This window comes from Lissotriton helveticus, chromosome 7, assembly GCF_964261635.1.
Source record: "Lissotriton helveticus chromosome 7, aLisHel1.1, whole genome shotgun sequence".
NCBI lineage: Eukaryota > Metazoa > Chordata > Amphibia > Caudata > Salamandridae > Lissotriton > Lissotriton helveticus.
In genome coordinates, this window is record NC_136068.1 from 1,158,997,973 (window position 1) to 1,159,019,051 (window position 21,079).

General features: G+C 49.2%; 1 protein-coding gene across 1 annotated transcript in view; it reads right to left on the bottom strand.

The window, feature by feature from the left end:
• The window catches only part of ARSG (arylsulfatase G), a 902,795-nt gene that overhangs the window by 791,520 nt on the left and 90,196 nt on the right, over nt 1–21,079 (bottom strand). The window contains exon 5 of the mRNA XM_078654296.1: nt 18,752–18,886. Within this exon, the coding sequence (XP_078510422.1) occupies nt 18,752–18,886 (135 nt within the window). The remainder of the gene's footprint in view (nt 1–18,751; nt 18,887–21,079) is intronic.

Below are 21,079 nucleotides of genomic sequence, written 5' to 3' on the forward strand. Positions count from 1 at the left end.
CAGAGGTTTCCCCAAATATCTGCATAATAAGCAGGAGCCATGGTCCCGTTCTATCCACCTCTGTGAGGAAGGAGAGGACGCCGTCCGAATACAGGGTGATCCTATCCGACAACCCCTGAGGCCATTCAAAGCCCTGAACCGGCGCGTCCATACGCACCCACGCAGCCAGCGGCTCCATTGCGAGTGCAAATAGATACGGAGACAGGGGGCAACCCTGTCTCGTTCTTCGACCTATAGAAAACACGGAGGAGGCTGCACCCGCTATCCGCACCGAGGCAGTGAGGTCCGTATATAAAAGGGTCAAGTAAGATAGGAAACGCGGTCCAAAATTCAACCGACTTAATAGTGCAAAGAAGTATACCCAACTAAGGGAGTCGAACTGCTAGCAGCAGTACCGCCGGAGCACCCAGTCGTTGGATGGCCACCACTGCAATATTAGCTCGCCTATTGTTGTGTCTAGTCGCCCGCTGAGGCATAGAACCATCCTGATCGGGGTGAACCAGTGTCACAATGTGAGGTAGTAGGCGATTTGCTACGGCCTTCGCCAAGATTTTGGCCTCTATGTTCAGTAAGGAGATGGGTCTATATGATGCGTGCTGATCCGGTGGCCTACCGGGTTTATGAAAAACCACCACCTCCACATGCCTCCAATCCGGGGGGAGAAAGCCGCGATCTTGCACCTCCTCTACAACCGTGTGATAATGAGAACCCAGCGGCAGAAAGTATTGTTTACAAAATTTGCTAGGAAACTCATTGTGCCCTGGAGCCTTCCGGGAGATGAGTATCCCCAACGCAGTTCCCTGCTCCTCATCATTCAACGGGAGCTCCAACTCCTCTCTCACTGCATCCGATTGGGCCCTGGGCAGGAGGTCGGACAGAAACTGATCAATTGTCAATTGTCGGGCGACAGACATTCTTTAGGGGCGTACAAGTCGGACACGACAGGTGATCCAGAGGATCCTGAGACATCACCAGTGTGCATAAAAGTCAGAGGTCCCGGTCGGAGACTCATGAAGTTTGTCCATTGAAGTTAGCAGTACTAACTGAGAGGCAAGCCTCCTCTCACAATTAGAACACCTTATCCTGTGTTTCACATCAAGCCACTGACAACATTTAAGTCCCTTATACCCCATCACATAGGTCCTGACAAAAGCCAGTTTTACAAAAAGGCCTGGCTGAAACTAGTTGACCACACTGGACGTGGGAGACCATAAGTCCCTCCAACCACGTCCCAAAGCCTTGTTTTTAACTCTGCCTAGGGCCCATTAATAAATTAACCTTCTGGGACCTCTAGGACAGCATTTTAACCTCACTCAAAACACCTTCACCACACACTCACTTAACAAAACCTGCCCCGCTGTAATCAGGCGTCGTAGCACACCTGAGGCACATTCGGTGCCTCGGGTGGGGCCCGATGATGAAGCATGCCACCAACTAGGTTGGTGGATGAGGGCTTTCATAAAAACCAAATGGTTTCTTATCCCCAAGCACATACAACATATACACTACCAAAGTAGCTAGCTCCTTCTGATTACTACAAATACTTTGGGGACATGAACTAGCTACTCTAGTTCCTCTCTCTCCTTTTGATTCTCACCATGTAGTGCAATCAACCAGATCAACAACCCCCACCCAACAAACCCCCCACCTTGTACTTCAAGATCAATGAAGCATCTGTTGCGGTGGGAACGACCTGCGCCCCCCAACGGGAGGGCCCGACCCGCCCCAACCAATGGATCCCCAGCTCACTACCCATCTAACCCTAGCACTCTCTCTGTCAGCACATGTCCACTAATTTAACCCGGCCCATCAGTAAGTCTATCCGATCTGAACAGCATGAACGGCTTCACTGCCACTCCTCATTGGTGTGCCGGTCAAGGCGCAGGAGTCTGTCGGTCCGGGGCCGAGCCAGGCAGGGATGACGCCTTGCGGTACATGGATCAGCGCCTGTACCTTGATCTTCTGGTGTTCTTCAATTTCAGAGGGGGCACCGCCGAGCCGCCCCCGACGATGAGGAATCAGACTCTATTTCAGGTGGTGTATGTGCCCGCACCCTTACCGTTTGATCAGTCCATTTAAACACCTCTTCTGGCGAGTCAGAAAAATGAGTACGGGAGTGGCAAACCCCTCGCAGGAGAGCAGGGTATAGCAGGGCGTAGGAGAGTTTAAGATCTCGCAGGCGGGTCTTGGCCGCCAGGAACGACTGTCTTTGCTGCTGGACTAGCTTTGTATAGTCCAGAAAGATGAGGATGCAAACATTATCGTGCTGTAAGGGTTCCTTAAGCCGTGCTTGCTTCAGGATAACATCACGGTTGTGATAGTTCAAAAGCTTCGCGATGACTGGTCTTGGGCTGGCCCCAGGGGGAGGCTTCTGCATAAGCGCTCAATGGGCCATTGTGTGAGGAACTGTTCCATATTTCCCCCCTCGCAGCCCTTCGGAAAGCTAACGAAGCAGAGGTTGTTACGTCGAGCCCTCCCCTCCACATCCTCCACCCGCAGCGCAAGGCCCCGCTGGGTGGCCTCTATGGCCGCCATCTTTTTCTTTAGTGTGGTGAGATCATCCTCCATTCCGAAGACCCGGGTCTCGGTTTCAGTGATGCGAGATACGGCGTTCCGTAGATCCTGCTGCAACACCATTACATCAGAGCCGACCGCCCCAATCTTAGCATCCAGCATTTCCCTGGACTGTGTGATGGCGGCCTTAAGCGCTGCATTATCCAGCATGGCTCCCTGTGATCCCCTAGAGGACCCTGCAGTGGCTCCTGGGCCTGTGAATTTATCTATGGGTCCCTGTTTAGATGATCCACTCCCACCTTTGTCCTGTATCATGGCAGACTGTAACCAGCGCCGCCTTGGCTGATGGTAGATGATCCAAATAGCAGATCGAAAGAGGGGGGGGGCCCGCAAAATGGGAGAACACTCCCTCACTGGACTCCCGCGCCCTGACCAGACCACTGAACGGCAGCCGATGGCCACTCCCTGTGGGACACCTGATGCCTAGTGAAAGTAATACAGTCTAGTCAATTCAGTCTAGGACCACCGTACGGAGCCCCCACAGGGATCTATGTGCGCCAAGAGGGCCCCAATGATCGTTACTCCAAAACTGGCGAGCAGGTCTGCTCCTCTCTGGGCAACTGCTCACGATAACTGTCCTATCAAACGGCCCCCTTGACGATCCACACGCCGCCCTGCTCCGCTGAATGATATTCCTCCGCGGCTGGACAAGACTGTAGGACATGCCACCCGGGGGGGGGGGAGTAGGATATGAGGGGAGCCCAGAGCAACTGCCGCACTTGTATCAGGAGGTGGGCCGCACCCCAGCGTCCGGCGTATGCCCCTCCGGAGAGCCCCGCGCGGCCCGATACCACCGCCAATGCAGGAGCACCCCCTGAACCTAACAGGGACCCCTAATGCGGACCGACCGACCGTCGAGCACACCCTCTCCAGGTCTATGATGCGGGGGGTTCTGTGCCACTGCCAGTCCCCCGAGTCCAGGTCAGCCACTGATGTACTGGGCCTCCCTCCCTGTGCAGGTGCCAGCAACGCCGCAACCCCGCACTCCCCTGCGGTCCGATGTAACCGCCGACACCCCACAGACTCGTGAGTAGGGGAGGGGGGAGAAGGAGACAGGGGCCCTAAAGTCCCCGGGCCACAGCCTCAACCACTGTCTCTTGTCAGCCTCCGCTCCCGAAGAGCTGTGCTCGGGCACCCGGCCTACCACCAAGCCAAGGAGAGCCCGAGGAGGGGGGGAAGGGGAGAAAGACGTGCGCCCCCGGCCTTACCGCCCTGTCTGAGTACCGGCCTCCTCTGTAGAAATGGCGGTGGCTAGGCTCCCGCCGTCATCACCGCAGCCCGACACGACCGCCGAGGTGCTGCACTGCCCCCACAGGAATCCTCCGTGGAGACTGTCCGGCCGGGGGCACACGCCAACTCCGTCAATGCCTCGGCCCCGCTGTGTGTGGGCCCGGCAGCAGAGGCCGCGCCACCTCCAGTCGGTAAGAAAGTCAAGCAACGCCCCCTGCGTTTCCTGAGGCTGCGCCATCTACAGGCCCCAAGGCCTCATCTGCGCACACTCGCATCCCGTGGCCCCAATAAAGCCCATATTTATTCAGAGAAGGGCCGCCAATGTCTGTCAGCTATAGGGTGGCACTAAGTTTCAGGATGCTATCAGAGAGACAGGATGATGAAGGATAATTAGTTGGGCTGGACGGAGCACACTCAACTCATGTCCGCCATGCTGGCTTGCCAAGCCACGCCCCCCTAAAAACAGTAACATTTAATTGGCACTTTGCATTTTCTAGGTGCTTCTAGCCCTAAAATTATTTTTTTTTAAACGTATCTCTGGTTCTCCTTAACCTATTTTAATGATCCTTGCATTTTTCCCCATTTCTCAAAATGTGTGGGGCCATTTTATTGTGCTATCTTCTTTCATTTAAAATTGTCAATATTGCTTGAAGTTGCATTTTTCTGGGATGTCCTGCTGCTTAGGACATCACTACCAGTGGTTGCGCCGAGATTCTCTCAGAAAGGAAAGGGGGGGCCGCTCGGCTCCCACGAACGTATGGCTGGGCCCAGCCCCCCCTCCTCCTGTACCCCCGGTGATGGGGTGTGCCCTCCTGTAATCCTGATTTCCTCGGGATCGGGTAACCTCACCCCACAATGGTACACCACCACAAGAATGGAGAATAGACGAAGATTGATAAGGAAACCAGCTGTTTATTAATAGTCCACAATGTATGGATACGGTAGATGGTTAAACCGTCCTCTGCACGAACGCCCGTCCAGGCACTCTCCAACAGAGGACACTGTGCTAAGTAATGGCCGACAATGCCACTCGATTCAAGAAACAAGCTGGTTACCGTCGTCCTCCGCACTCGTGTCAGTCCAGACACGCTCCAACGGAGGGTAAGGCAAAACAAAGGATAAAGGAAAGCCAGTACAGTTCCTCCTGCTCGATAACCCTCGAGCGGGGACTGGCAAGGGTCTGTGGACGGTTTGCGTCACACGCGCTCGATAACCCTCGAGCGGGTACTGGCAATGGTCTGTGGAAGGGCTGCGTCACACTCGCTCGATAACCCTCGAGCGGGGACTGGCAAGGGTCTGTAGAAGGGCCGCGTCACACGCGCTCGATAACCCTCGAGCGGGGACTGGCAAGGGTCAATGGAAAAATCTGCGTCACACGCGCTCGATAACCCTCGAGCGGGGACTGGCAAGGGTCTATGGAAGGAAGGTATTCCCCCGGTGCTCGATTACCCTCGAGCGGGGAGTGGCAGGTTCTACGGCTGGGGCGGAACACAAACGCCCGTGAAGTGCAGGTTCCTGTCTGTGTGCGTGTTCTCCTTCCCATGCTAACGTCCAGCGCTACCGTCACACACACAATGGAATACCAGGCTCACCTTCCTTACTGTGTCGGCTCCGCGGTCTCGCGTCTAGTGAATCAAAATATCCGACGCTGACTGCTGGCGTCCCGACCGTCTTTATGGTGACGCCCTCCGCGTGCAGTACCGCGCTATGCCCTCTGGGACTAGTAGTTTGGGGCGTATGTGGTTCTGGGACTTGTGGTTCCTCTTTCCTTGTTTGTCACTACGGAGCGTTGCTGAATGTGTGTCTTAACACCTCCCCAGGGCGGGTCACGCCATGATGAGGCGACCTGGGGGCGCCCCATCACCGATTGGTCCTGGCCCCACACCGTTGACCCGAAAGCGGTGTAATGCTTCCGGGTCAAGGGGGAGGGGACTAGTAGGTTAAAAGGCCTGGGGAGCACGGGAGGCACCCTCTTTGCATCCGCGCTCCCCAGGGTTTGCTCCTCGCCTCCGTCCGGGGCCATAATAATTTTTGTTGTTTTTATTGCTGGTCCTTTGCGCAGGAGTTCGTCGAGGATCTAGCATGGCAGTGAGGAGTGCGGGGAAGTCGTTACTTCCGTTCCCGCTCGTGGCTGACGCATCGATTACAGCGCGGTCTCACCGCTGGGAGTAGAGTTCGGGGGATTGCTTGCGCGGAGCTGAGCGATTTACCGGCAAAGGCGTGAACTGCACGGGATCCGAGTCCGCCGGGCGTTCTATGGTTAAAGCACAGTGGCAGCAGGGTCGGGCCGGGCAGTAGGCGGATGGGAGACCGCTGAACACGCGATCAAACCCGCATTGTGTTTTCTTGGCAGTGGTCCTGCAAGCTATATAAGCAAGGGCTAACGGGCGCTCTCAGTACTAATTGTGTGAGCACAGGAGGCAGCTCGTCAATCTCATAAGTGGCAGTTCCTGAGTTCGTTCCTCAAAGGGGGCATTTGTTTCCTCCTTGAAAGTGGAAGCAGTATAAATTTTGTGTTCAGTCCGGGTTTGGAAAAGAAATAGGCGAAGCAGGGTCGAGTGGGGTAGTAACTGGAGGGGAGACCTAGCAGTCCCTTGTATACAAACATGAAGCTTGCTATTAAGGTGGCACAAGTTTAAATCAGTATCATGGCATTTCAGGCATTTTAAAGCCTTTTGTTTGCGGGGCCAAGGGGACTGTTGAATTTTCTGCATTTGTACGCTGAATGGTCGCAATTCTTTGAGGTTTATTAAGTCGGCCACAAGGAGTTGAATTTTAACATTACAAATGTATTATTGTGACGCAGTTTTGTTGGGAGACCATTGTTACAGGGTGTCACTGTCTTTTTAGCCAGGATTTCGTGTAACTTTCCTCTCGTCGTAGGTCTGCTTTCGCGGGTACAGCGGGCCGGACTGCCGGGGTGACACACGGTGGACGTCGAGAACCGAGGACACGGGCAGGCCTGCATTTCACTGCTTCTGGCGGGCCGCCGGGCTAGAGTGCTCTCGCCCAAGCACCCAGGCTAGCTGGTGTGTTGCGGTCACAGTTGCGTGGTGCATACGGCCAGCTTGTGAGCCTCCAACTTGGTGCAGGTACAAGGCACACAGTGCCCATAAGTAACGGTGTTGTGCAGAGTAGGTTGTGATCCACTGTGAAAGTATGTCGGGTAGACGGGGCGCAAGGGGTTCCCGAATGGAGCTCATGTTCCAGACCATGATGCGCAGAATGTCAGTGATGGACAGGAGATTAGGGAAAGTGGATCAGTTGGGGAGGAACGTGGCGGAAATGGGCGAGAGGCTTGAGGCTCAGGCTGGGCCTTCAGGGAGACCCAAGCGTGTAGTAGTGCCCCCGAAACCAAGGGGTGAATTAGACGCCTTACATAAGCGGGTACGGGCCAAGAGGACTTATGGTCGGCAGCCTAAGTCATGTGGGGGGGGATCCCCAGGGGCAGTCCCTGACCTGGTACCGATGGCACCTGAGGCTCCTGCACCAACCTTGCCATCCCCGATAAGTATACTCAGGGACCTAGCCCCACCAGTGGTACCCTCGGTTCCCGCCACGCCAGCACCTACCCCGGTCAGTGAATCCCCCGGGGCTGGTCAGGTACCCCCAGAGTTGGCAGCTCAAATAGCGGCAGTACTCCCCTGGTTGGGAATTGGGGGGGTTTTACCCTCATCAACGGATCCCTCGGCGGAAGCGCAAAGACTGGTGGCTAAGATCATGTTGGCTAGGGGTGATGGTGGAATGCCAAGTCCACCAATTTCTCCCCTGACAGGTTCTGCCAGCGATGCGGGGAGAGACAAGACATTAGAACCTACACGAGTCACTGAGAGTGGTAAGGAGGTTGCTTTGCCGGTATTAGGCGAAGGTGCTATTCCCTCCCGGGGTGAGAACCTGGCGCAACATGTGTCACAAGCAGTAAAAGAACTGATTTGGGCGGACAAATATGTGAATATATTCTCATTGTTGATTGATAACAGGGAGGTGGAGTATGCTAGGTCACAAAAATATTTTATGTTGCCTAGCGAATGGCGGTCTCAGTTGTCTAAATTCAGGGTGGAGGAGACACTGATTAATTGGATCAGAGCCTTTTCTGTATTTACGGCTGTTACCGCTGAACGTTCACCCAACCTGCAGGCAGAGATGGCATGTTACCAAAGTAGAATTGCAATGTTCAGCGAGAAGCATGGTGGGGACGAATGGAACGAATAGGACATTTCTTTCAGGAAATCTAGGGAGTTTAACCGCTCGTTAGCATGGGATAAGGTAGACTCCATCTCCTGGCATGGTCAGTTTTCAGGTGGGCAGTCCACAGGGGTTGCCACAAGTTGGAACAAGGGATATTCGCCCAAGCCCCAACAGCCCTTTCGGGCAGCGCAGGGGGGGATGGGTTCATAAGGCCAGGGGCAGTGGAGGTGGAAAGAGCATGTGTTGGGACTTTAACAGGTGCACATGCACCAGGGCAGCGGGCACCTGCAAATTCAGACATACATGCAACATATGCAGCCACTCATCCCACCCAGAGACAGCATGCCGATCAAAGGGTAGTACTTCAGGCAACAGGGGAAAGAGGAAACAAGATTAGTGGGGGAGGCCTACAGTTCGCACACTCACCCATTGATGTCCTGGCTATGATCCCTTGGCTGAACAGGTACCCAGATCATGCCTCCGCAAGGATGCTGCAAGAAGGTTTCACGCATGGTTTTCGGATTCCAGCGGGGGGGGATACACCAGGACTCCAGAGTGTAGGAATCAGTTGTCAGTTAGACACAACCCTAGGGTGGTGGCGTCAAAATCTTGAAGGAGCTACGTCTAGGTAGGGTAGCGGGTCCTTTTACTGAGATCCCAGTACCTGATTTTGTTTGCTCACACCTGGGGGTGGCCCCGAAGAAAAAGAAGGGCGAATTCAGACTCATACACAACCTCTCAGCACCTAGGGGAGCATCTTTGAATGATGCAATTGACGAGGGCATCTGCAGCGTCAGGTATGCGTCCTTTGACCAGGCGGTGGAGATGTTGAGAGTTTTGGGTCCCGGGGCACTGATGGCAAAGTCAGATATTGAATCAGCTTTCCGATTACTGCCAGTACATCCTTTGGACAAACACCTGCTGGGTTTTTCCTTCGAGGACAAATACTATCTGGATATGTGCATGCCAATGGGTTGCTCAGTGTAATGTGCATATTTTGAGACTTTCAGTTCATTCCTAGAATGGGTGATGAGACAGGCAACAGGGCATCAGTATGTAATGCACTACCTGGACGACTTCCTTTTACTGGGGGCAGCGGGCTCTCGGGAGTGTGCGTGGGCATTGCAGGAATTTTGCGTGTTTATGCGTGCTTTTGGGGTCCGCTGGCGCCAGGGAAAACAGTGGGTCCGTCTACATGTTTGGAATTCTTAGGCATCGAACTGGATTCTGTGGAAGGTTGTTTCAGGTTACCCAAAGAAAAGATTGTGAAATTCAGGACAGCCTTGCAGCAATGTTTAGCGAAAGAGAAGGTCACATTGCAACAGTTGCAATAGACAGTTGGTCAACTAAATTTTGCATTGAGAGTGATATCTATGGCACGCCCATTTTCCGGCTCAATCGCCCAGGCCATGAAGGGCCTGTGGGACAAACATCATCACACCAGGCTGTCAGTTGAGGTGCGCCAGGACATGCGAATATGGATGGCATTCCTGGAGGATTTCAATGGCAGGGTGGTGTGGTGCAGCCCCCCCACCACGTCGGCGGAATTAGGTCTATGGACCGATGCTGCTGGCAGTGTGGGGTTTGGCGTCATACTTGACAACAAATGGGTAGCACAAAGATGGCCGGAGTGGTGGGAAGAAGGCGGTTTGACAGCAAACATTGGTTTTCTCGAGCTCTTCCCCATATGGATCACATTAACGGTCTGGCCTGAGCTGTTGTCCAACCATATTCTGGTCTGACAACATGTCGGTAGTAGAAAGCATCAACCAACAGGCAGCGCGGTGTAAGTTTATACTCCGCCTCATAAAAGAAATTGTGTTAAGATGCTTGAAATTGAATGTGCAATTTAAGGCCAGACATGTCCCAGGGGTCTTGAATAACGCGGCTGACGCCCTTTCTCGCTTTAAGATGCAGCTATTCAGGGAACACTTACCTGCAGCAGAAGCTTCACCAGCACACTTCCCAGCAGCACTTTGGCAGATTGGTGCCCCCAACTACAGAACCTCGTGGCAGCCAGTTTAGCACCCAGGACCAGGACAGCTTACGAAGGGGCGTTCATGTCTTATTGCAATTTTTTGGGACAAGGGAAGTAAAGTGGGGCCAGGAAGTGCATTTTAACTCATACATGATCGCACTGCACGGAAAAGGGCGCTCGGTGGTGACAGCTAGCAGACACAAGGCGTCCGTCTCTTTCTTTGCACAGTTGAAAGGTGTCAGGGACCCCACAAACAGTTTTTTGATTCGGAAAGCATTAAAAGGGTGGCGACGCCTAAAGGCAAGCCCCGCTGATTACAGACGGCCAATAGGTTTGGAACGGTCCCGGGTGTTGGATGCCTTATCTGACACATGTAGCTCCCCAGGGGAAGTACTCTTATTTAGAGCTGCATTTGCTTTGGCCTTCTATGGGGCATTGCGGGTAAGTGAACTGGTGGCCAACAACAAACTGGACAAGTTGGGTGGGCTGCAGCGGGAGGACCTCACGTTAAGGAGTGATTCTATCTGGTTAACGATAAGGAAATCAAAAACTGATCAGGAGGCCAGGGGCGATAGCTTGGTACTACACCGGGCACCGAATAACCCGTGCTGCCCGGTGACACATGTGGAGGCATACCTCAGGCAGCGGGTGGCCGGGGCAATGGGGTCATTGTTAATGCACACGGATGGTACCCCATTGACCAGGTTTCAGTTCCAAAGAGTTTTAGCAATGGCAATCGCCAAGGCGGGTCTTGATCCCAAGGAGTTTGGGACGCATTCTTTCCGAATAGGTGCGGCCACTGAGGCAACAGCGAAAGGTTTGCATGCCACCAGTGTAAAGAGGATTGGGAGATGGTCTTCCAACGCTTATAAGCGCTATGTGCGGCTGCACATGTTGTAAGTTCAGTCAAACCAACCTGACACCTGCCTTGTTGTCTGTTTCCTTTCAGTTTCTGGGACCTGTGACGCAGGGCAGAAACGGTTACCTCAACGAATACGATCAACAGCAACGTGGAAACATCAAGGCGACAGGAAGTGGACGCATGCAGTATGGGTTGTTGGTCACTCGTATGTAAGACGCGCTAAGCCAATTTTCTTTGCAGGTGATTGTGTACCAAGGGCAGAGAGCAGGTGTTGTCAGGTCTCATTTCATGGTAGGGGGGGCTCTGCCTAAATCAACTGAGGGGATTCATTTCAGACTTGCTTGACAGACACACCCCGCCGCCCTCAATTGTCATCTTGCATCTTGGGGGGAATGACTTAGTGACACTGGGCAGAAGGGTCCTACTAGAAGAGATTATCGCGGTGGCGGGTTGGCTGGCAAGGGTGCTACCGGGTTGCACCATAGTGTGGTCTCAGTTAATACCTAGGCTGCAGTGGAGAGGTGCGGAGTCAGTTAGGGCGTTGAATCGCTCGGTAAAGAGGGTCAACAACAAGATGGAGAGACTGTTCAGGACACCACATTTACAGAGTATCCCGCATGGGTACATTTGGGGGGATCACTTTTACTTACAGGATGGGGTCCATTTGACTGAGGAGGGCAATCACTTATTCACAAGGAACATACTAGCACGGTTAGAGGGTTTCACGAGGCAGGTATGACCTTTCAGTGTAGGAGGTTGGGGGGGCCAGATAGTCGGTCAACTATGCTGGCCTGTGGCGGTAAGGTCATGATCGGTGAGCAGCTATTTAAGGTCCTTGGAGGGCGGCACCATTGTCGAATGGGGTCACCCAGGGGGAGGGGCCAATGGTCTCTCCTAGAACTTCAGGGGTAGGATATCCGCTTGGTCGGAAGGCTGCGGGGGAGAAAGTAACGCTTTCCTGGGGCTGATAGCCACCCCGCACATACATTATGACGTCATAAAGTGGCGCGAGTGAAAGGGCCCTCCTCTTTTGGTTTAATGGAGTTCACGGAGCGTACGGGGTAACCAGGAGAGGTACGTACTCTCCCGGTAACCGGGCCCAGTTGCGCATGCGCACTCATACGTGAGGGCGTAGCTGGTAATAAGGATCTGACACCGGTCAACCACCTTGCCGTAGGCCCAAAAATTGTTAGGATGCAAAATTCATACGTAGGATGTTAGATTCGGTTAGGAACACGCTGTATTAGGCATTTGTTAAGGTTAGCCCTTCATACCTGTCTACATTTATGTAATCTAATGTCAGAATTTTGCATATTAATGATTGTGTAAATAATGGTTATTTTAACAATTTTAATTTGTTTTCATATTTTAATAAATACGGCCGGGGGGTTCCGAGACCCCCCGCCTTCCAAAGAAACTCTTCGCCTGCTTAAGTTACTAAATGTATTGTTGTGGTGGTTGCGTGGCAGGGAGGGGGTGGTCGGTAGTCCCAGACCATAAGGAAAGGGGGGCCGCTCGGCCCCCACCAACGTATGGCTGGGCCCGGCCCCCCCTCCTCCTGTACCCCCGGTGAAGGGGCGTGCCCTCCCTGGGCGGGTCACGCCGCGATGACGCAACCTGGGGGCGCCCCATCACCGATTGGTCCTGGCCCCCCACCGTTGACCCGAAAGCGGTGTAATGCTTCCGGGTCAAGGGCGAGGGGCCTAGTAGGTTAAAAGGCCTGGGGAGTGCGGGAGGTGCCCTCTTTGCATCCGCGCTCCCCAGGGCCTGCTCCTCGCCTCCGTCCGGGGGCATAATAATTTTCCCACCCACCATCCCTTAAAAAAAGCAGTTTCAGTTGGACGTTTTGTTGCTATTATCCTGGTTTTGTACTTGCACTGTAAATACGTATAAATGTTTTCCGTAGGCCTTTTTTCCCTCTTGGTACAGGTAATATTGGTGAATATGTACAGTTTGGTATGTTTTCAGTGTCATATCTTTTTTTCTCCTTAGCACTTTTTTCCCTTTCACAGGAGTCTTATTGTCGTATTTATTGTAACCCTTGGTCAGGTGGTAAGGTCATGATCGGTGAGCAGCAATTTAAGGTCCTTAGGGGGCGGCACCATTCTCGAATGGGGTCGCCCAGGGGGAGGGGCCAATGGTCTCTCCTAAAACTTCAGGGGAAGTATATCCGCTTGGTCGGAAGGCTGCGGGGGAGGGAGTAACGCTTTCCTTGGGCTGATAGCCACCCCGCACATACACTGTGACGTCATAAAGTGGCGCGAGTGAAAGGGCCCTCCTCTTTTGGTTTAATGGAGTTCACGGAGCGTACGGGGTAACCTGGAGAGGTACGTACTCTCCCGGTAACCAGGCCCTGTTGCGCATGCGCTCTCATACGTGAGGGCGCAGCTGGTAATAAGGATCTGACACCGGTCAACGACCTTGCCGTAGGCCCAAAAATTGTTAGGATGCAAAATTCATACGTAGGATGTTAGATTCAGTTAGGAACACGCTGTATTAGACATTTGTTAAGGTTAGCCCTTCATACCTGTCTACATTGATGTCATCTAATGTCAGAATTTTGCATATTAATGATTGTGTAAATAATGTTTATTTTAACAATTTTAATTTGTTTTCATATTTTAATAAATACGGCCGGGGGTCCCGAGACCCCCCGCCTTCCAAAGAAACTCTTCGCCTGCTTAAGTTACTAAATGTATTGTTTTGGTGGTTGCGTGGCAGGGGGGTTGGTGGTCGGTAGTCCCAGACCATACTGGTTTTCATTTAACCAGAGCTGGTTTATTGACCTGCTAGGGGTAATTATTCCCTTCCCAAACGAATAACCTCCTTCCTAACAGTGCGAAGAAGCCGGTAACGAACAGATGGGACTTTGTTGATAACGTAGGTTTTTACCATTCGTCATGAAGCTGTGAGAAGGCTGTAAAATATTTGCCAGTGTTTGCGGCACTAACACTGATTTTTGAGATGTGCAACTTATTTTTCATCTTTGGAATTTCAGCCAGCGCAACAGAGAGAAACCGAGAAAGATAGGGAAAACAATGAGAAAGGGAGAAAGCAGGGAACATAAGGACCATATAAATTTGAGGTAAGAGAGACGACGTGTAGAGAAGAAGGAGTCTGAAAGTGTTACCAAGTAAGCAGCACTGATGACGGACACCTAAGGAAATCATTCGGCCCCTTCAAAGTTATGTTTACAACTAAGCTCTATACTTCAATGTGAATGACAGGCGTGAAAGCTATCAAAATGTAGTGTTCAGAGAGCACTGTGCCCTGAAGCATAGACATAGAAGAGGGCAATAATAGCTGAACACCAAAGAAGGCGCGCCAACTTAAACCGCTAAGCAGCGGCAGGCAGCCATGTTACGTCACCCTCACAGCAGCTGTTCAGCGCACATCACTAGCAGGTGTTTATTCTGATTTGTAAAACATTTTTATACAACATTTGACGCTATGAAAATGTGCCTGGCTCACTTCCACCGCTGATCTCCAGTTCCACAGCAACAACATGTTTAAAGATTCAATATTGAGCAATGCCGGCACTCGGTGTTTCCTAGAACTTATCTCCCCCGGCTGCTCGGAGTGCAGACCTCTGCGGAGATCGCACGTGGACAAGTTCCCTTCCAAAGCCGAAAGGCTGTTTACCCGCAGCAAACAGAGCCCGTCGCGCAGGGGCTGTCATTTGTGCTGATGTTCCCGGAACATCTGAGTAAACAAGTCCCAAAGCAGGCAATGCTGACTCGGCTTCTCTACTGAAAGGAAACTGTAATTGATTAAGACATGTGCGCTTCAAACAGTAAAAAAACACGGAGAGGCTACGATACAAATTGGTATGGTTCAAAGGTAAGGGCGAGTGTTATTCCAAATCTCAGGCAAATTGGAATCTGGAACTATAACGATCCGTGCCATTTTAAGGATTTTTTAACCCTGTCTGTGCAAGGCATATTTTAAGGGCTCCCTATTCAGAGAGCAACTTTGAAATCGGTACTCCTTTTCAAATAATCTAAGACCTTGTAATGCATACACAATTGAATTATGTATTCAACTTTCAAGCACAGGGGGCATGCAAAAATAGGTGAAGGTCCAAGCTACCTGTTGTCCGCTGGCCAAACAGTATCAAAAGAAAGCTTGAATAAGCCCTGATATGGACATTTTGTTGAGCGCTAAAATCTACATTTTGTCATGAAATATGTTACTAGGAATTCAGTGTCTAATCATCCTGTTTCGCAATTTGTAGGAACGACACAGTAAGGGTCACTTGGTAGAAATGTAGTCTAATTATTAATATTAAAATAAGAAGTATCTACATAGCATGTGGAATATCTTTAACTGACGGATATTCATTACTTCAAATTTCTCTTCACAACTGGCATTTTTGCGGCAACAATAAAAATCAAAGCACTGCTCCACGGATTTCCCTATTCCATCTGATAAAATCTGTTATGATAATTCTCTCCTTAATTCTCATCCCCAGTCGTAACCCCTCCTTTCTTTCTAACTGGATACTTTTCTTGCTACACACTGACATCAAACTCTGCAAATCAAGAAAAACGAGAAGGGGTTGGGAGCCAGGAGAAGGACAGAGTGGTAAAAGTACGTTATAATACATGGGATTCGGTAATCCCTGTATAACTGCTTGTCTCTAATTTCTTTATAATCTGCAACTTGTCACACACCCAGTCACCGATTGTAAAGAAAAGCACTCGACTATTATAAGTAATTACAGTTGAGTTCTGGCGTCATAATGCCTGCTGCCAAAGCTAGCAGCCGAGGTGAAAGGCAGGTCATATCATGGAGCATAATTGAAGCAGCTGTTTAAAGCAACGAAAACTGAACATTGCTTTTCATTCTTCTGCTATAATTTTTAGCTCACAAAGACAAGCAGCGAGAACATGTTTATTTTTGCACTCCTTGGATAGTTAGGGAAAAAGCTTGAATCTTTTTGCATGTTTCTCCACGTTCCGAGCCACTACAGCTTTCATTTTTTTTAAAAGACTTGTATTGAACTGTTTCTAATATCTGTTTGCAACAAATATCTAACATATTTTTGATGTGTTTAATTTTGCGCTGGAGGTTTTATTTTTATTCTTCATGTTTGCAAACATGCTTGCTCTTTCATATGAAGAGGTTGTAAGTGGTTTGTGGGAAAGGTGACAGTGTGACTTTGTATTATATGGAATAATGTACGAACAGGAAAAAAATCAGAGGACCACAACGTAGGTGTAGTTTGATCTTAATGTATCTGCATGTTCTTTCACCTTGATCTTGGAACAGAGACAACTTTCTGAAATAAGTTGTCATGTTTCTGTAATTGTTTCAAATAATCAATAGGTTCAGAAACCACAGGCACAATACCTGGGGGGGTTTAGGGGGGACTTTTGATGCAATCCGTGCAGACAGAAAAAAAGGTGAAACCTTCATAGCGCTATCAGTTTAACTGTTATTTCAGGAAAATTCCTATGGAATGGTGGACAATTTGCAAATTTATGGAAACGTTTGAGTGACTTCAACATTAGTAGGTGATGGCCATTCCAGACTAACTGGAACCTTCTTTTGATCCATGGAAAGTCCTCAATCTGAATCCATCAGACTCAACTTCTTGCTTCCCAAAATCAAACTTCTCTGGTTAATGAGACAAATGATGTTGCTAAAGTCTTCTTGACACCAAACTCACATGTTCTTGATGTTTCAGAGTCACAGAAAATATCAAGATGTCATGTAGGACCAGTGGTTAATTTCTAAAACAATTAGTGCCAGGGCTCTCGTCAGGAGGACCCAGCAGTTTGCAGCATTCATTGACCCTGTCAGCGCTGCCAGTTACTGTACCAACACAACTACTAACCATCACACTCCTGCAAGTGTGACAAGTCATACTATTCAAGGCCCCCAAAGCTATAAGAATCGGGTAGGTGGCACGTATTAGTGATTGTTAATGTATATTACATTGATAAATAGCTGTTGAACTCACACCCAAATTTGACAGACAGTGCCACCATATGGAAGATTGTCTCAAGAACCAGTGCTAAGCATCAAGTGCAGGTTCCGAGCACTGGAAAACACTGGCTCAAATTAAGCACTGTCTAGGATAGAGCAATACAAACTGATGCAGGAGGGAGTATTTGAATCCATGTTAACAGGGCTTTAAGTGGGATTAAAAAACTGGGGGGTCTCTCAAAGGGGCGTGGCAGTGTAATTAGGGACATGGCTTTAAAACACGTATGCTAAAAATCTGTGTTTTGCATAGTGTGCCGCCCGACTTGTATTTTGCTGTTTCTGCCATTGCATCCAGGTATGTGATACAACAAGTAACATCGTACCTACAACAAGTAAGGACTATTGGCTTTGTCAATTGTTATTAGTTGCATAAAATAAATAAGCTGCAACTATGGCTTGTTACATGTAATATTGAAAACGCTTCCAATTAAAGCCCTGGTGAACCTACCACAATGTTGCTGCTCATGCGTTTCAGAAAGAGAAGGGAAATCCAGAAAGAAAATGACTCTTTAAAAGGATTTCCCTTCCCCCACAACCCTCACCTGGCATGACGTAATGCCGTAACTTCTCTGCTCGTGAGAAGTGAGCAGTGTGGGCAGCGCACACCAATGTGCCTGCTCTCTCGTAACGGGTCTCTATCGGGCTGTTTTGCGCCCTGGCTCTTTTTTCCGGACTGCAGTGACGCGCACAAAACAGAGCCCGATAGAGACCCGTTTCGAGGCCCCTTTTAAAAAACTGCCGGTGCTCAGACCCCTGGAGACCCGGCCCACTTAGAGCCCTGCATGTTAAGGTTGTTGATTTTAGGTGTGAATGTAATGCATTTTTTACTAGCATTCATTCCCTGCTAAATGCAAACAAAACATGAACAAATAAATAATACAATAATGAACTTAAATATGTATGCAACATGCCCTTGAGGAATCGACTGAGTAGGATGTCACAGGTGTTGTGGGTGTTACTCTGTAAGGGACAGAAGAAAGTGAATGGGTTGAGTAGCCGATTCCCTTTGAGAAAGGGAACGTATGCAGTCGAAAAATCCGGTGACTCCGACTAGCACTTTAGATTTTTCATTTTTATCAAGAATATGTGAATAAAATGGAAACCAGGCTTTTCTACTTTACCACTGAGGGACATTTGTAAATTACCCGCCCACTACCAAGATGCATGGGACGTGAAGAGCTATTGTAGAATTGCTACTGGATTTATTTTCAGGACAAATGAACATTTTTCACTTTTTGGTGCTTTTCAGAAAGGCAAGCATTTTTGAGGGGATACCGTAATTGCGCCCCTCACTAAATATTTCCACCTTAAGCTACTGTTGTCAAAGGAAGTGTCTAAACCTGATGATCAGCAAGTTGGGTCCTTCAAGTAAGTCCCTTATGCATCAGTTGGCTTATAGATCCTCCGAAAAGCATTTGGAATTATGTGGTAGAGCTTAGGGTCCTCACGTAGTAAGGAGCTTAAAAGAGTAGTTGAACACAACCCACTGTGCTCATTGGATGTACCAGACAACGTGGCAAACAGGTAGGCTCAGGGATTTTCTTCAATTAAAAAGTACTTCTTGGTAATGGTGCAGTAGGATATACAGTGAAAATATGAGAGGTTGGGGCAGAGCTGTGTGTGTGTATGTTTGGTGTCTACTTGTTCAAGAATGTACTTTTAACCTGTGTCCGGATTTTGTATGTGCATGTAAATGTTCGCCTCTTGCCTGGCTCCCCTCTTGACTTGGTGCACTTTCGCCGCAAGAAAACACAGCAGTTTAGCCTTATCATCTGCAGAAACAAACACACTTGAAAACTAAGAACAATAGCAGCTCTTCCATTAGAAAGACACCCGGAAACAGACATGCCTCGGTTTTATAAAGGTTTTCACTTTAAAGGCTCGTTCAGTTAAACCACAATAGGCTGGTTCACTGTTACCCTCCTTACCTTGCACGCTGGATGAACTGCACTGCCCTCTTAGTGTACTTCTCTGTCAGGCTGGTCAGGTTAACAGGCTGCTCAACGATGGTGAGGTTTTCCATCAGTGGAAGGGCCACTTCTGTCATACAGTCGCTGTTACCACTGTAGAGGCAAAACAGAAGCCATTACATGTAAAGCAAATACTCAACTAAATAGTCCTGTTTGTTTCAAAAAAACATTTTTTAGAGTTTTATATAGCGCGAACTCATGTATGAGAGCGCGTTACATGAGCACCAGTTTCGTGACAGATGGACACATTCATTTTTGTTAGGCACAGGGAAATTAAGTGATTTGCCCAGAATCATAGGATATTGAGCGTCGTTGCTGAGATTTGTTGTGCTCAAGCAAATTCAAATACTGTGCGTCTGTCAAGATGCTATCTGACCGACATAAGGATTGTTTCGATTTAGTCCTTACCAATGTTTAATGTGCTTCTTCTGAGCGTGCTCAGTCAGTGAATCCACAGCACTGGAGTGTAAAACCTATCTGTAGCCTCTACAGCAAGCACACAAAAGGGCCTCCATACTACCTGATAAAAAATGCCACTAGGGCTTCCAGTATTGTACTGTACCTCTATGCTGGGTCAAATATTGTAGGTAACTGCATGATACTAATACACGTGAGGAAGGCGTTTATTGGGATGAAGAAGTAAGGGGCGAGTGGACCTATGTAGTTACCAGTGTGGCTTAAACACGAAAACGGAATTTCTGTGATTCCCATAGTGTGCCACCCGACCGGTATTTTGGTGTCTCTCTGAGCTGTCTGTTATTGCATCCAGATCTATATAACACAACCACTGATAAACACCTAAAACCAGCATGGACTATTGATTTTGTCAATGTTTGTCTGTCTGCACTCTGGAAGCCAAGGATTGGATGACTATGTATTCTGAACACCTTTTTGACACACTGACGGGCAATGCGAGAAACTAGCAATGCTTTGTGCCTGAACACCAGAGCTCTCTATTGTGGCTTTTATAAACATAGAGGCAACTCAGTTCAAAGTATGCACTACACTAGAGTAATTCAGTGAATGTAAAAAAAAAATACAAAAACTCAACATAATGGGAATAGCTAACGCTCTGATGGAGTGCCAGATTCAGTAAAACGTGAAACAAACGCGTACTAAATCACTGACGTGGATTGGCTCAACATTTATTACATTAATTGTTCAGAATTCGTCAGTGGTTTTTTTTACAGTAAAATTAAGGGCACGAATATAGGACCCAATAGGGACTCGTTTTAATGTCTATTCTAAAGTACTCCAAGGTCTGAGACCTGTAGGGACCCAGCCACTTAAAGCCCTGTGTCTGAGGTAGCAGATGGGATTATCACGGAGTGTCACTGGGTGGACTTTATCATTCTTTTCCAGCAGCCAACTGATCAGGACAGATGAACGGAGTCCTCCACATGGAGGCCTCTCTGATTGTCAAACAGAGACCTTCTTTCTCACTAATACCATTTAACATGTGTGTGCGACCACTGCCCTATCCCTCCCAACACACCCAAGTGGAGCACCAGATTCACACAGCCAACACACAGATCCATTTAAGACTGGCAACAGAGCTGGAGACAAGGACACAATAAAAAAAGAGGCCTACATAAAACCTGTTGTTGAAGTTGAACAGCCTCCTTGGCCTTTTTGGCTTCACAGCAGAGACCTTAGAACTATGTGATACAGAAAAAAACACAATGACATTTGGCTGGCCGCAATCCCTGAGAAGAAAGCCAGCATCACCCCAAGAAGGAAGAACCCTTGGCATGGTCCTTGATGCAGAGATTTCCTACTCCTTTCATTTCAGTTTAGAAGGTAAAGGAGCCAACTATCTGTCGATGCTTCTATAAAATATTACTACTCTTGCAAACAAATACAGACTGGATTTGGCAAAGATTCAACAACTGCAGCTTTGTTTATACTGTCGTGCCAAGCAAGCTCATTGACAGGCTACTACTTGTGCAGAAAAAAATAAAAAAACACAACGAGGCCTGTCTACAATCCGAAGAAACAATATCTCTCCAAAAGCACTGCACTAGAAGCAAGTCTTCCCCCTTCATACATCAAGAGTTCTGAAAGGAAGGACCGCGATACAGGAAGAAGCCTATGCACACACTATGGGCCAAACAGGACCCTCTAGACAACCAATTCACAGACAGTCCACCAAGAGACAAATAACTGGGAAAAATAAATATGGGGTAGATCCTTGGAGGTTTATGGCCCAGGCTCTGGAATGCCCTCAGCATGTGCTTGAGAGCACATTACAACTATCTCCTTTCGCAAAACAGCTGAATGCAGAAC